Source organism: Hyaena hyaena, unplaced genomic scaffold (assembly GCF_003009895.1).
Source record: "Hyaena hyaena isolate Hyena2069 unplaced genomic scaffold, ASM300989v1 scaffold_685, whole genome shotgun sequence".
NCBI classification, from domain to species: Eukaryota; Metazoa; Chordata; class Mammalia; order Carnivora; family Hyaenidae; genus Hyaena; species Hyaena hyaena.
The window spans coordinates 347,401-363,331 of NW_024081318.1; the positions used below are offsets into that span (position 1 = coordinate 347,401).

General features: G+C 43.2%; 1 protein-coding gene across 1 annotated transcript in view; it reads right to left on the reverse strand.

Moving 5' to 3' along the window:
- Positions 1 to 542: 542 nt before the first annotated feature.
- Positions 543 to 15,931, reverse strand: part of WLS (Wnt ligand secretion mediator) — a 100,951-nt gene continuing 85,562 nt past the window's right edge. The window contains exons 11-12 of the mRNA XM_039217397.1: positions 11,722 to 11,875; positions 543 to 1,437 (exon numbers count right to left, since the gene is read on the reverse strand). Coding sequence (XP_039073328.1) covers positions 1,328 to 1,437; positions 11,722 to 11,875 — 264 coding nt within the window. The 3' untranslated portion in view covers positions 543 to 1,327. The remainder of the gene's footprint in view (positions 1,438 to 11,721; positions 11,876 to 15,931) is intronic.

Genomic DNA, 15,931 nt, shown 5'->3' on the forward strand with positions numbered 1-15,931 from the left:
ATATACTTTAACTCATTTAATTGGCACTGCAAGTCCATGAAGCAGTTAAAGTTTATGAGTGGCAGCTTGTAGGTGAGGGGACAGCGAGGTCAGGTGGCTACAACAGGTCATATTGTTAATGAGAGACCTTTGACAGGAAACTGAGCCTTCTAACGTCAGACCCAGTATCCTTTCTCTCTGCTGTACCATGTTGTCTCTTCAAAGGCAGGGTTAAAATACAATGAAACAGGCTACTGGGGAAGTGGGAATAAGGTGGTGGGGGCAGCTGTGTGCTTGTACATCCTATAACTTCCCTTCCCCACCCCTGTGGCCACTCATTGTGGCTGGGGCGGGGGTGGTGGTTAACCACCCAGCACAGAAAATATTACCCTGTTTCCAGAAATAGATACCATCCCCAAGCACTCTGATTTGGTGGCAAAATATTTTAATTTTTCATAAGGCTGTTTCCCCACCCTCTCCCTACCCCACAGACTCAGCAAGGAAAAGAATCTGGGGGCGCGTGTGCTGGAAGGGCAGGACGGCGACGTGTGCATATACATATGTGCGTACACGTACAGGTTTATTGAAATGATCGGATCTACACTGTTGGAGGCTGTTGGAAGCATCTTATCAAAAGAAAACACATTTTAAGCAAGGGGTTAAAAAAGCTTTTCAGACCCAAAGGCCATTTAATACAGTAAATCCTACTTGGGTAGTTTAGCAAACATTTTTTTTTTAAACCCACATCCAACAGACTGGTTAGTATTGGATATACAGATTTGGTTTCAAAGCTGAAATGCCCCTGGCGTAACAGACCTTCTCATGAGATTCAGTTATTTTATATTATGCCATAAAAAATAGGGACACATATCTATCGACAACTTAAATATTAACTCAATAGGCTACTTGGTGATATAAATAGAAAAACAAAACACAAGTGGTCACAGACTAGGATTGAGAAGACTATGACGTCAGCCTATCCTGGGCTGCAAAAAATGTTAAAATCTATCCTAGAATCTAAAACAGGAAAAAGAGTCAAATAATTCCACTCCATATAGACCCCATCTGGCCCAAACCATCCCCCAAGGAGAACACCCCCAACACATGAGGTTTACTAACCACCTGCTACAGATGTTACTATGTCACTAATTAACAATGATCACAGAAAATGTGTCATATCAGAGGTTTTGTTATTATACACAACGCATTAGTGGCCGCAGGAGGAATCTTACTCCGAGAGCTACAGTCAGAAGGCAAACTGACAAATGTCCATGCCGCAGGTCCAAGAAACCCCAGCTACGAGCCTCGAGCATTCGAGCATTCCTTTGCACCCGGGTGCCGCAGCCTCTTACTCCTGGGCCTCCTTGCGGGTCAACTTGTAGATCTCGGTGGGTCCGTCCACGTGAGTGATGGTGGTGGTGAGCTGGAGTTCCTCCCCACTGTGGACACCCAAATCACCTGAAACAGGGTTTTGATGTTAGATTTGTTCAGGGAAGAAGAAAGCTGGGATTTGCCTCAGTACCAACTGCCCCAATCCCAGGCCCCTTTCACCTACTGAGCTTACAGAGACACCCAGGGCACACATGCGCAGGGCTAACTCCCAACCTTTTTACTCAGACTCTGCAGTACTTTCATAGCATTTCTGTCTCCCAGAGAAGAGGTATTAATGACAGATGAGTCAGCACAATGCTTGTATCATTTGTAGTAATTATTAACATTTAATGAGAGCTTACTTTGTACCTGACGCTATTCACAATGTTTTATATGTAATCATATTTAATTCTCACAAGAGCCACCCCAGGTGAGCACGCTGATCATGCATGGTAGCTTTACAGACGAGGAAACAGGGAGGGAAGTAAGGTAACTGCCCCAGGTAGAGGCGCAGACACATGACAGAGCCGGGAACTAGGCCAGGGAAGGAAAGTCTGACTCCAAGCCCTGTGCTGTGGCTAAGCCAGCACCACACGCCTCCCCAGCGATGGGGAGGGACGCACGTCCCCACTTGATGTGAGTAATTTCCAAAGCAGCTACGCCACATGAAGGGGAACAAGACCTGCCTATATTTACCAACAGATTGGGCAGGGGATTGCATGTAACACATTTAGAAACATTTTAAGAGTTTTCTTCTCCAGGAAAAAAAGTACAAGAAATGCGTTCTGAGTTTTGGGCTGCCCCCAGGATTCTGTACACAGCACCAGTGTTCTGGGGCCATCGTCAGTGACAGAGGTGTGTGCCTCTGCTAAAATGAATAATGTAGTCTTTTCTCCACTAGCAAGAAATAAATAAGCTTCTGTAAATTAAAGCGTTTTCCTACCTGCCATGACACAAAGTAAATGAATGCATAACTGGCAAAGGGAAAATGGAAAACATCAGGGCCCAACTGTTCTCAGACTTGTCTGTGTGGGGTGCACACGGATTTCTGTATTTGCAGAAAGGGGTGCTGGTTATGTTTGTGAGTTTTAAATTTATACCATGTACACATAATTTCATATTTTCTGGAACTAACATGTTTCCTAATTCAAAGTGCGGAATTTAGTAAGTGAGTGCTGTTTTCAATTGGGATTGAAACTTAGAAGCAGGCTTTGGCCCTATGCTTTCAACTGATCTCTTATCACTAGTCTAAGAATTGTAGGGCATCAAAGAATCTCACGGGCTCGGAACCCCAAGAGTCGCCCCACATACTGGTCCCACAGGCTGCTTGGCTGGTGCCCTTCACACGTGCCACGGCTATTATTGCAGACCCACTTCTCAGCAGCTGCGGGGCTAAGTCAGTCTCATTATGAAATGCTGGTCTGCAACTCTCTACCTAAGAGACTCCCTACTTTCAGCAGCAGTCCTATCTAAGCTGGCACAGAGGACAGCTAATGGTTATTGGGGGTTACTGAGGCAAGGGTCCAATCCACAGGACTAGGGGAAGAACAAGTAATAAAGGGGGTATCGGCCTGGCCTCCAGCAGGTCCAGCTTCATCGTCCTTTGGGCGAGGGCACAGACCAGCTGGGTCAAAGGCTGCAGACGCTTTACACAAGACCCCCTGGGGTCATGCTGAACCGTGCCTTGTACAACAAGTAAATTTTCCCAGGTCACTAGCTTGCATTCTCACTGCTGCAACTTAGCCCACTCCTCAGTCTAGCACAATGCTGAGGCCTCAAATTTCTTGTTCAAAACTAATTCTTGATTTGCATATCTGGGTGAGCCATCAAAACTTCAAAGCCACTGTCAGGATCTGCATGTGGGTGTGAGTCATCAAAATTTCAAAGAGAGTCCCGCCCACCCCAGTAAATCCATTAGCATCTCCAAGTGTTTACCTAAAGACTCTCTTTCACTGAAGACTTAAAAATAGACACTAGAATGTAATTCTACCCAGGTTTTGAACCCCAAAGGGTAATTCTTTAAGCTTAAAATGTGATTCTAATTAGCATGTTCTAAAAAATGTATATGATTCTACAGATCACTTGAGCCGAAATTACTTTGGCTTCTTTATTTTAATGAGTACCCATATTACAGTATTTATCATGTACCTGACACTATTCTAAACACTTTACAAATACTAATGTATTTAATTCTCATACCAGTCCTTTGACAGAAATACTACTGTCATCATTCTCATTCTACTGATGAAAAAACTGAGGCACAGAGAGGTTAAGTAACTTGCCCAAGGGCCAGGTTAGTTAATCATGTGGGATTCAAACCGGAGCAGTAAGGCTCTGGAATCCAGGCTCTCAACCTGTAGGCTATGTTGATTCTTCTGTAAATATTCTAGTGTCCAGCAGCTAATGAATCTGCCAGCAAAGCAGGAGTCCACATGCAATGCATTATGGTCATAAATATGTACATGCACTAATCTGGATGAATCGTTCAGCATATTAATTTTGCTTTTGCATTTGATGAACAAGAATTTATAGCACACAGTATCAGTGCACGGATAGTAGAGAGCGCTATTATTTATGAGTATTTATCCTATGCACGATTAGGGGCTCAGCATGACCTGTATTTTTTTCTAAGACAGGAAGACACTGAGGCTCAAACAGGCAATTCGAGAAATTATTCTCTCATGTGGCCCAGTTTGCTCCTGGTAGAGCTGGGATGGGGACCCAGCCATGGGTGTCTGGCTAGCAAACTCTATGATCCACGTGTGCTTTTATTGTACCCTTAGGGGGGAATGTGGGCACTAACATTGCAGGAGTGGGGATCCCTCCATCCCCTCCAAATTCCATCAACTCCTACTTCTGCCAAGGTCTTGCTCCATCTGTTACTCTCTTTCTTGGCTCCTGCTACTCAGTGCACAAACATGTGCAGAGTCTCTTCCCATCTAAGACCAAAAAAAAAAACAAAAACAAAAACAAAAAAACACCCTTTCTGAAAATGTAGAAGGTTTCTTACTTAGTGGGAAGGAGCAGAATAAAAGGGAACAAAATATATTGAGGAAGGTAAAGCAAAGAATTCTTCAGTTTGCCGTAGTCTCTTTCCCTGGTTTTGGTGTCAGCTCCTCTCAGCTAATTAACAAGGAGATGGAGGCTTGTTTCTGTCTAACAGTTGCAAAATGAGACCAATCTCTGGGATCGGATTTAATCCCCAAGGACTATCAATGGATCCATATTTATGATATCGCACCCAAAGGTGTGTAGCTGCCTGCTGCTGGATTCTAACTGGCTGGAATGCATCACAGGGCCACAGAACGCTATAGAAACTGCACTATAACCAGACGACAATAACCACAGCTCCCTAAGACTGGCAGCAACTTAATGCCCATCCCATGTGTATCTGTGGCTACTTTAGTATAAAAGGAAGAAAAAACTGCTATGATAATTCCAAGATTGTTTCACAGAATCTGGGGGACCATCAGTCTCAGAATATGAATGGGGCTACCTAATTCTGGCCTCACTACCACAACTAAGGCAAAAGAACACCCCATTACCCAGATCTAGAAGCCAGAAAGCTCCCATATCATGGGTTTATATTTCTTTATGTCGTACTCAACATATACTGGAGCCAGGATTCCAAACAACCTATGTCTACCTCCAAACCTTATGTTCTTTCTGTAACACTCTTGACTTCATTCTTTCTTGTGGAATTGTCTCTAGTTCCATACCTACCAACTTCCTATTCTTCAAAGCTAAGCTCAAACAATACTCTCTATAATAAAGTCCAGCCTGGTTCATAGCAGAAGGAGAAAAACAAGGAGAGGATAGTATTTGTAAAGCTAAATTATGTCCATGCAAAGGACTATTGTTTACTCTATGGTTATGTCCTTCCTACATTTTGGGTGTTAATAATAAAGTGGATGGTAGGTTTTTTTAAATCTTAAAACAAAAACAAAAACGTTTCAAAGAATGTAAATAACCAGTGCAGTATCTGATATGTAGTAGGTGCTCATTAAAATACCCAAAAAGACTCTCCTGGTATAGGCCAGTCCAGATGCTCCCTATGCCACTCTGTATGGCTGGGCTAGCCCAGCACCGCAGCACTCATGTTCCCCACTGGGGCTTAAGGGCAAACCCTGAACCGGAAAATAGGTGTGCCTTGGCATGGCTTGGCTTTAGTGACCCCTTCCAGGGGACAGGGCACGTTGGCCTTGATGGGCCAGGGTTCAAGAACCCTGGGACTCAGCCATCTCTCAATCGCTTTCAACCAGTGAGGTGGTTTATAGCAGTTTAGGATGACCCATTCCCCACCCACCTCCAAAGTACCTCCAGAAACTGCGTTCTGGGCAACTTCAAGAGGGGGGACACGATAAAACCTAGAAGTTATAAGTAAAATCTTAATGTTATGGGCTGAATTATAACCCCTGAAAATTTATGTGTTGAAGTCTGAATTCCCAGTACCTCAGAATGTGACTATATTGGGGCCTGGGGTCTTTAAAGAGGTAAATAAGTTAAAATGACCTTTTAAGAGGTCACTGGGGTGGGCTCTAATCCAATATGAACTACGTCCTTCTAAGAAAAGGAGATGAGGACACATATACACAAAGAGCAAAGACGACTATGTTAAGGCACAGAGAGAAGATGGCCATCTCCAAGACAAGGAAAGAAACTGCAGAAGAAGTCAATCCTGGGGACACCTTGCTCTTGGACTATCTAGCCTTCAGAACTGTAAAAAAATAAATAAATCTCTATTCTTTAAGCCTCCCAATCTGTAGTATTTGTAACAGCAGCCTTGCCAAACTGATACATTTAGGAAGCAGAAAGTTACTCCCAAAAAGGTGACTGAGGTATCTCCTATCATAGTGGGGTGATGGTCATTCTATGACCCGGAAAAAATGGTCTACTTTGCCTGGGAAAGGAGAGATCAGGTCAGTGGGAGGACAGCAGCCTTGGAAGAGGCAGGAGACAGAAAGTGCCCAACTACATATAACAGAGCAAGAGTTGCTAGGCTGGTGATGGTTTGTCACCTGCTTTCCATCTTCATTAGGAAATGGGAAAAGTATATTGAGAGCCGCTTCCGAGTCTGAGACCAGCCCTGGTGGGAAGACCAGCCACTTCCATCACTGCTCACAGACATTGAGAAGCCAGGCTAGCCATGGGTGGGTCATCTAATGTGCAACCAAGGGGAAGGCCTCAGTAAAAGGCAGCCACTGTCAAAGCCTCATGACTCAAACCAAACATTTACTGAGGCAACAAAAGCCAAAGCCACCTTTTCTGTGAAACAAGCAGCGGGAGACCTTAGAAGCCTCTGGCAGTAAAACTGACGCAGTGTGGTAGCGAGCTACCATGACATGGGACCCGGGGCTGCTGCCGTGGCTCCCAGCAGAATGAGTGTGTCACACAGAAGACATTTAGTGTGAATAGAAATAGAAAGGAACCAGCTGGCAATTAGAGTGTCTCCTGTTCCCTTCGTCATAGTCATCCAGTCAGGAATTCCGTTTCTCAGTTTTTTCTAAAACCTTCTGACAAGAATTCTATAGACAAAAGAACACAAAAATGAAAGCTATTATTAAGAATCACCTGACTTTATAAGCAGCTCCAACTTTTTTTCCCCCACATGAACTGGTGGCTGAGGGGATTTGGGCAGTGTGTCGTGTGTGCAGGACACCGATGTTGAACCCCTGAGAGATGCTGCCTTCGTTCTAGCCTAAGGTTAACTTCAGCCTGCTAAGATCCGTTCCCGCCTGGGAAGACATCCAGAATGATTCACAAGTTGCTTATGGAAACAGGTAAAAAGAACAACTTTAATGAAAAGGGAGCAGGAGCAGGACAGAAAATGTGAATGGTCCTTAAAAGAAAGAGTTCTAAAATATTTTTGCTAAATTAAAAAATATTATACACGTTTGTATATGTGTGTATACATATATGTACACATCCACATACAATGTTTATATAGAAACATATATACATAGACACAGAGTCACATATATAGGTACATATATAAAATTGGCCCATGTAAACATGTTGGCACGAGCAGCTATGGTAAATCAACCAACAAGACTGAACCCATAGCTCCACATCCTCACAGCACCCATCGGTGCTAAAAACATGAGGGCATTCTGGCCTGGAACCGCTCCGCCACACCCCGCGTTTCAGGAGGCAGTCAAGGAAGCCTGGTCTCTCAGATGAGGCTATTAGCTCCCTGAGAGCAGGGACTGTGTCTTAGTCACTCCTTTGGGCTTCATGTCACTCCATCTTATCAAACCAGCACAGTGTTAAGTACTAAAGCACTGAGTGGTTCATCTCTAAGGGTCGCTATCTGATGCACACAATAAAAGAGAAAAAATATATATATAAGGGAAAAAATGCTCTTTGGAAACTGACCTTTTCTAGATCCAGCCATCTGCTTTGTTTCTCCCAGTCCATTCCTTGACCAAAAGGGAGAAGCAAAGTCTATGCTCTCTGCTTTCATGTCCTCCCTACCCACTCCCTCCTGACACTTCTTGGCATCTCTCTCCACATCCAAACAAAACAACCCCTCTCAATGTTCTTTCTGTTTCCTTATCCCCTTTAGCTGCATCAGAAACTGCCTGACAAGTTTCTGGAAAGGAGCTTTTTCCAGAGGTCCATCCAGGATCCGTCTCACGAAGGCAAAAAGCACCGTAAACCTGGGATTCATTCTCCATAGCAAAAGATCTGAATTCTTGGCTCCAGACCTTAAATGCAAGGTGGTGGGGGTGTGGGGGAGCCCAAGCCAACTTAAAAATAAAAACTTTCCACGAGAAAGGAAGAGGAGCATGGGAAGGCTGGGGGAGGAGAAGGGATGTCATCCAGAGACCCAGAGAATTTTAAAATCCAGGAGTTCATTTTCTAGGTTTCTAAGTAATATTCCAAACTAGCTCTTTCCAAGGAGCTTCAAAATTTTGGCAAACGCTCCACAGTTCCTAGGAGACATTACGTGGTCTGGTGGCAGAAGACGAGATGAAAATGAAAGTGGGTAGAGAAGGAAAATGATCAGAGAACCCAACATGGAAGAGTCCCTTCCAAATGCACAAAGTCATGGTGCCACATGGGAAGGGAAGGGTACAACAAACTGTCAGGTGCTCATGGGCTGCTGTGAAGTCACAGCTGATCATGTCACCATCACAGAACTGCTCAATTGTGTGACATATGTTTATGATCAGAACAGGGTCCCAGAAGAGTCAGCCCACGTAACTGCTTGAAGAATGTCTTTCAACATGGGCCTATCGGCATTTTAGGCAGGGTAATTCTCTAGTACAAGGGACTGTTTTGCTCATCACAGGACACTTAGCATCCCTAGAATCTGGCCACTAAATGCTAGTGGTACATCCGAGCCATAGTGACAATCCAGAAAAAAAAATCTAAACAAAACCATGAATACTTCTGAAAACCAGTTGGCAAGGGTTTTGGGGGATCTGACCACCTGCTGAGAACTAGCTTTTGAGCTTTCTCTGAAATTACAGGTCAAGCTGCCTTCAAACAAAAAAAAAACTCTGATGGGGAACAGATCAAGTGCTATTCTCAACTGCAAGGTTTCAAACCTCAGGGGGTGGCTGTTGTGCAGAGTAAGAAGTCCTAACAGGAGCTGCCTGACATCTGGCTTGCACATCAAGCATCTGGTCCAATAACATGGTGGGCAGTCACCCCACCACTGCAGGCTGGGCCACCACTCCGGCCTCTCATGTGCCTCAAAGTGCTGCAATGGGAAAATTCTCACCAGCGTTTGGAAACCCCTAACCTATGACAGAATCACCCTCTGGGCTGCCATTTTAGGACAGAAGGTACTCTTCTGCCCATTCTCTGTGAACGGGAAGAAAAAACCACAGAATTTTATGATTCCAAAAGACTTAAAGAGATCACTTACAGTTGGAAGAAGCGGTTACACAGAGAGGTTAAGCAGCCTGCCACTGGTCACATAGCAAAAACAACCAGAATAGTTTACATAAAGTGGCCTAGCACACGATCAGTATTCAAAAACTACCACCCATTAGTTGTATCATTCCAACTTCTCAGGAAGTCTAGCGACTGTATATGTGGTATTTCCTTGGAAGATAGGAACTTCACCTTGTGGGTTCCTGCTTAATACTCTCAAGTCACAGACATGTACATGTGATTTCTGTCAAAGTCCAACAGGATGACCAGGAAATGAAATTAAGATTCTTATTCACAAGCCCAGAATCCCTTCCTGCTGATGTTATGAAGGTCTACTGTTTGAGAGGCTATGTGCCCCCACTTCCCACACTGAGTGTGACCAGCCGAGGAGTAGGGAGGCGTCAGGCCTGAAGGATGCTCTTGCACAGAAGTGGCAGGTATAGTACTGGAGGCAGATGGTGGTTGAGACTAGTCACTATCCCAACCCTCAACACAGATGCCCTTCACTTCCCACATCATCTGTCATGTCATCACCCCCTCCTTTTACCCCAACTCTCAAGATCATTGGCCCATCTGTGAAATATGAAAGCTAATCTAGAACTCTTATTTTTAAAGCATTAATTTAATCAGTACTTTCAAAGCATACCTTAAGAACCTGTCCTTGGCTCTTAAGGAGTTAACAAGCCAGCAGGAAAGGGAAGGCACAGGCAAACTCATCTACTACATTTATGCAGTGTCCTGTGAAATGTGTAATCATGTTCCCTCAGCCTGTTCCTCAGAACACTTGTTCCAAACAAATATAGTGCCTGGAAAAAAAGGGTCCAGGGCCAAATGGTTTAATAATTTGGAGGGGCATCTGGGTGGCTTAGTCTGTTAAGCACCCAACTCTTGATCTGGGCTCAGGTCATGATCTCGTGGTTTGTGAATTCAAGCTCCACACTGGGCTCTGACAGCGCAGAACCTGCTTGAGATTCTCTCTCTCCCTCTCTCTCTGCCCCTCACCCACTGGTTCTCTCATTTTCTCTCTATCAAAATAAACTTTATAAAAAATAATCTGGGGAAACACTATTATTACTGTACAGTAAAAATTACTGTACTAAAGGCATTAAGATGTGTTGAAGTAAAAACCTCATTAATGCTGATTAAAACCCCAATGATTCTCAAATTGCTTGACTACTACAACCTATCAATATCCTATGGCAACAATATTCTGTTGAACACAGTTTGCTCATCTGCAACTGGGGTGATAAGGAACAGGTTTCAAGAAAAAGGAACATTTAGAATGAGCCCAAAAGATGGGTAGGGTTTTATTAGGCCCAAATGGACATAGGATATGAATCCATTCATTCAGCACACACATGATACGCACTTCCTATGAGCAAGGTCCACCTGTGGTGCCACAGCAGACACGCAGACCTTCAAGCCCTGATCTCTGCTCCAAGACAGTGAAGGGCACTGACTCTGATTTGAGAAAGAACACCTTATGTTTGAGGAGTAGCAAGTAAATGGCTCGGGTAAAGCAGGTGTGAAAAAGAGAAGGAAGAATAAGGGTGGAGCCAAACAGCATAGGCCGAAGTATTCAAAGGAAAAGAAGCCATCAGATCTGTTGCTTAGTAGGTTACCTATTCCAAGTTAAGAGCACAGCCTAGGCAGGGACAGTCATTTCCCTATGGCTGGGAGAGAAACCCCAGGCAAGCCCTTCCTTTCTCTGGGCCTCAGTTTCATCACCTACAAAATAATCAGACGGGCTAAGTTCCCTAAGGTTCCTTGTAGCACCAACTGCTCTTAGGAAGAAGGCCTTGGGGACAGGACAGGTAAATAGCTATTGGTCTGGATGCAGGGCAAAAAACAGCCTTGTAGAATGAAGAGGAGAAAAAAATAAAGCCAGTTCAATCTTCAACTCTCAGCACCTAGTTCCATTCTACCTGATACCTTAAGATCCTTCCTCTCAAACCAAAAGAATAAATATAGCATAATCTCCAATAGTCAATTTTGCTCAAAAAATTGAGGAAAGCAAATTTAAGTTTTATACTAAAACTGGCACATATTTCAGGGTAGAATGCAATATTCTCGATGTTTAAAGATTAAAAAAGTAGAAGACAGGGCACCTGCGCGGCTCAGTCGTTTGAGCATCCTGTTTCAGCTCAGGTCATGATCTCGCGGTTCATGAGTTCATACCCATCACATCGGGCTCACTGCTGTCAGCACAGAACCTGCTTCAGATCCTCAGTCCCTATCTCTCTGCCCCTCCCTGCTTGTGCTCTCTCAAAAATAAATAAAACATTAAAAACAAAAAAAAAGATGACTTAAAGAAATATCCACTTATGCTGGCTTTTTGTCTTTTGGCTCCCCAGCCCCTAGGGTTGTGCTCAGTGACGTCTGGAGGGAAAGTCTGACTAGGGAACCCCAGTGCCTTTGCGACATGAGCCTTGAAGAGACTAAAGTCTATACCCTGAATACAACTGTTCTAACGAGACTGAAACTCACCATTGGACTGGTCTTCCCCGTAGTTCTTATGAGATGGTGCATATAGGAACATCAGAGCAAAGACATACAGGTTCCACATCCCATAGATGCCTGTGAAAAAGGCACTGTTCACTTGGACTGTGACACCGCCCCACTTCCAGTGGCCTTCAGTCACCTATGAAAAAAGGACAGTGACATTCAATTAGAACCAAGAAGAAACAGAACACCAACCAACACAAAACACAAAAAGACATTTGTCTTCTACATAGAGGAAAAGTAAAGGGCCATGTAAAACTCCGTTTTTAATCTAAATCATACCAGTATGAATTTAGGTTCACTGTGGGCCTACTGTGTATCAGGTACAAAGTCAGTGGTTCTCACATTGGCTGTACATCAGAATTACCCAGAGAGTATCTCTTCCTTAAACAGCAGTACATAGTTATCCTTAATTTAAAGAAACTGTGTTTGGGGCGCCTGGGTGGCTCAGTTGGTTAAGTGCCCGACTTCGGTCAGGTCATGATCTCGTGGTTCGTAGGTTCAAGCTCTGCGTCGGGCTCTGTGCTGACAGCGAGTTCAGAGCCTGGAGCCTGTTTCGGATTCTGTATCTCCCTCTCTCTCTGACCCTCCCCTGCTCATGCTGTCTCTCTCTCTTTCTCTCTCTCTCAGAAATAAATAAAACATTAAAAAAAAAAAAAAAGAAACTGTGTTTGAGTATCACACTTATCCCTAACTATAACTCCTTCTCTGCTGTCTGTCTTCCCAGCTAGAAATAACTCCCTATAGGCAGAGACCATTTCTGACTTGATTACTACCATACCCTTGGTGCCTGATGCATCCCAGTGGCTCAATGAAGACAAGCTGATCAAAGAAGCAAATGAGTAAGAGTGAGTAGCTTTCCATTGTGGGGCAGTGTGGGGAAGCAGAGAGACACAGCCTTGGAGTCAGAGATGGGATTCTATGCAGACTTCACCACTCACACTTCTGTTTAATATAAGAGAAGTAAAATTAAGATTCAACTGCAATTTCTTTAAGTGCAGTATAAAAACTTGCTGGGTTACTAAGGAGAATTAAGTAAACATTCCTAGAAATTTCTTGGCACACATGGGGTGCCTGGGTGGCTCAGTCGGTTGAGAGTCCGACTTTGGCTCAGGTCTGATCTCACTGTTCGTGGGTTTGAGTCCCATGTCAGGCTCTGTGCTGACAGCTCAGAGCCTGGAGCCTGCTTTGGATTCTGTGTCTCTTTCTATCTGTCCCTCCCCCACTCATGTTCTGTGTGTCTCTCTCTCAAAAATAAACAAAGATTAAAAAAAAAACTAAAAAAGAGAAATTTCTTGACATACAGTAAGCACTTAATAAATCTTAGGTCTTACACTGCCATTCTATGTAAGTGTCACTCATGAAGGTAATTATGAAGATTTCAGACGCTTTACAATTCTACAAGAATGTTTTGAGGCTGCTTTTGTCTATGTTAATGACTTGATCATTGTCTGGAGGGCTGTCTGATGACACATGGATTACACTAAAAACTGTCAACAGAACTGCTGACCCAAGTGACTAAAAATTGTGCCAGCTCTGAGATCAATGAAATGACTCTGACCACTTCTGCTTGCTATAGGACATCTTAAATGGGAGTAAAAGAATACTGGATAAACGTTCCTGTGAGAACTTAACGAGGCTGGGTTATGCAAACCATCTCTAGGAGCCCCTTCTTCTAGAAGCTAGAGTGTAAGATGGTAAGTTATACCTAAATGTTAATGACTTAAACAAGCAGGCAGATTTCACTTCCTGTTCATGAGGCAATAGGTCTGTATTCATTTGACACCGACTTTATAGCCCATGACCCCAGGGGCCCCAGGCATAATAAAGCTGTAAGTATAGGTGTTTCCTTTTGAAAGACCTGGCAGGTCAGTTAATTGGGTTAACTAATTGTAGACTTACCAGTTTTAGTTTGGCCTTGGTGATATATAATTTTTCATTTTTGTGATGCATAAACCACCATCACAAACTCTTGTTTATTTTAAAAAATAATTCACTTGATATGATGTGCTCAGAAATATTTTTGGGCAAAGAATTTCATAACCATTATTGATTTTAGACCAATGTAAGAACATTCAAGCTACTTAGGACTGACTTCTTAGCAATGTCTCCAAATGTCACTCTCCTTAACGAAGAATATCCTAACTTTATAAAAATGACTGTACTTAGGGCATACTAAAGATGACTTTAGTGCATATAATGAAAGAGGAGAGGAAGTCTTAAGATAGTTCCTGGAAATATATGCACCTGCTGTCATAACATAGGGAACCCTTCTGTATGTGATGAAGGGGGGAGGCTGGGCTGGGCACTATGGGTAAGAGGGAGTAAGGCAGCTCTGATTTTCTTGTACCCTGTTAAGGCGGTGGGCCCCTCAATAAAGGAAGGGCCTGCAAGAGACCCTACTTCCTATGACATAAGCTGGGAATACTGAATACTGAATTTTGCTGAAATTAACTCTTGTCAGGACTGGCATGACTGATCTCAAGGAAACAGCCACTTGTATTCCTGGTACACAGTGGTATTCTATAGACAGATGTTTGTTGAATGAATATAGGCAAAAAAGTACTGGCATGTACAGGAATGTTGGTACAAATCCATGGGAGTAGAAAGGGAGGACAGAGACAGTCACTCTAGGGAAATATCTGATTGCAAAATAAAGATAAAATATTGCATTCCATAGTAAATAATAAGAATTTTACTTAAAAGTAAGACATCAATAATGTCTTAATAAGTGTTATTTCACTGAAATATTGCTCTCTAACACAGATATTAGCAAAGCTAAGACTTTTTAAGATAATAACAAAGATAATGATAGTTGATATTTATTCAGTGCTAATATGTCAGACACTATAGTAAGAATCCTACATGGAAGATATCAATCTTAATGATAGTAAGCAGGTAATATTTCCACTCAACATATGGCAAACTGTGCCATAGGGAGGTACATTATCTCGCCCAAGATCGCTCAGCCTAAAAGTCATGGCTCTGACTCCAGAAGAAGGTATTCTTAACAGTAGGAATATTATTGTAAACAGGGGTAAGTGTGTTAAGTTAGCATATAGAGCCACTATTGTGGAAGACCAAATTTCCCTTGAAAATTCACTTAATTTATTATAATGCACATTATTATACACAGGTTTGTATACTCAAATCCATATAGTAATATATATGCACTATATGTCATAGACATAATAACGTGTATGTCCTAGACAGAGTAATCCATAGTAAACTGGATATATATGCAAAGTACAACTTTACAGTCGAACCACTGAAATTAGAATGCTCATACCATGGGGGCACACAGGCACTTGCGCGGCCTGAGGAGCCATAGCAGATCCGTGCCTACTATCTCATCTTTGCCATGAGACACATGCACCTTGTTTAGCATGGAGCTGCAGAATTACCCATACCCATAATCTGTCATCTCTAAATGTATTCTTTCCTGCTGAGGGCAAAGAGTTGAATTTGCATAAATGAGCTGTATACACAGTGTCACTCGACTGTGTGTGCATGCTCTTCTCCTCTCTCAGTTATATCCGCTTGAGACCTCCTGAGATCTGAAAACATTCCCACCAACAAGAACCACAGTAAGCGGCCTTAACAGATCAGGCCCTGTCAATCCAAAATCTTATTAACGCCAAGGCAGAGAGGTGACGCTGACCCTATTCTAACTTCCGGAGGAAAAAATCAGATAGCCCCCATTGAAAAAGAAGAAAGAAAAAAGAAAAAAAAAAAAGGAAAATCATCTTCCCTCTGCATAAGTCTTATTTCTTAAAGTCCCTGTTTTTCCTGATTTAACATTTGAACAATTTACTTTTGTGTGAAACCACCCAATTATACCCCTGGAGCCAAGTGAAGGTCAAATCCCTTTACACCCAGTAGTCTTGACAACCAACATTCCACTTAACAACAAGATTTCCAAATCCCAGACACAGGCTCTCTTACTGGAAACATTTCCTCTGTAAGTAACAGAATGAAGTGATCACACACACACAAAAGAGCTGGGGACAGGCTCTCTGGGAGTTTGCTGCATGTGGCTTGACCTGAATGTCAGGCACCTGGGGGTCCCCTTAGTGAAGGTTGGTAACCTTCTCCCCTGCATTGCACTTCTGTTCCCTACTGTCCACCACCTCTAAACGGAGCGCCTCTTTCTTTTCCAGAGGGAAAAGGCTAAAATACCAAACTGTGATGTACC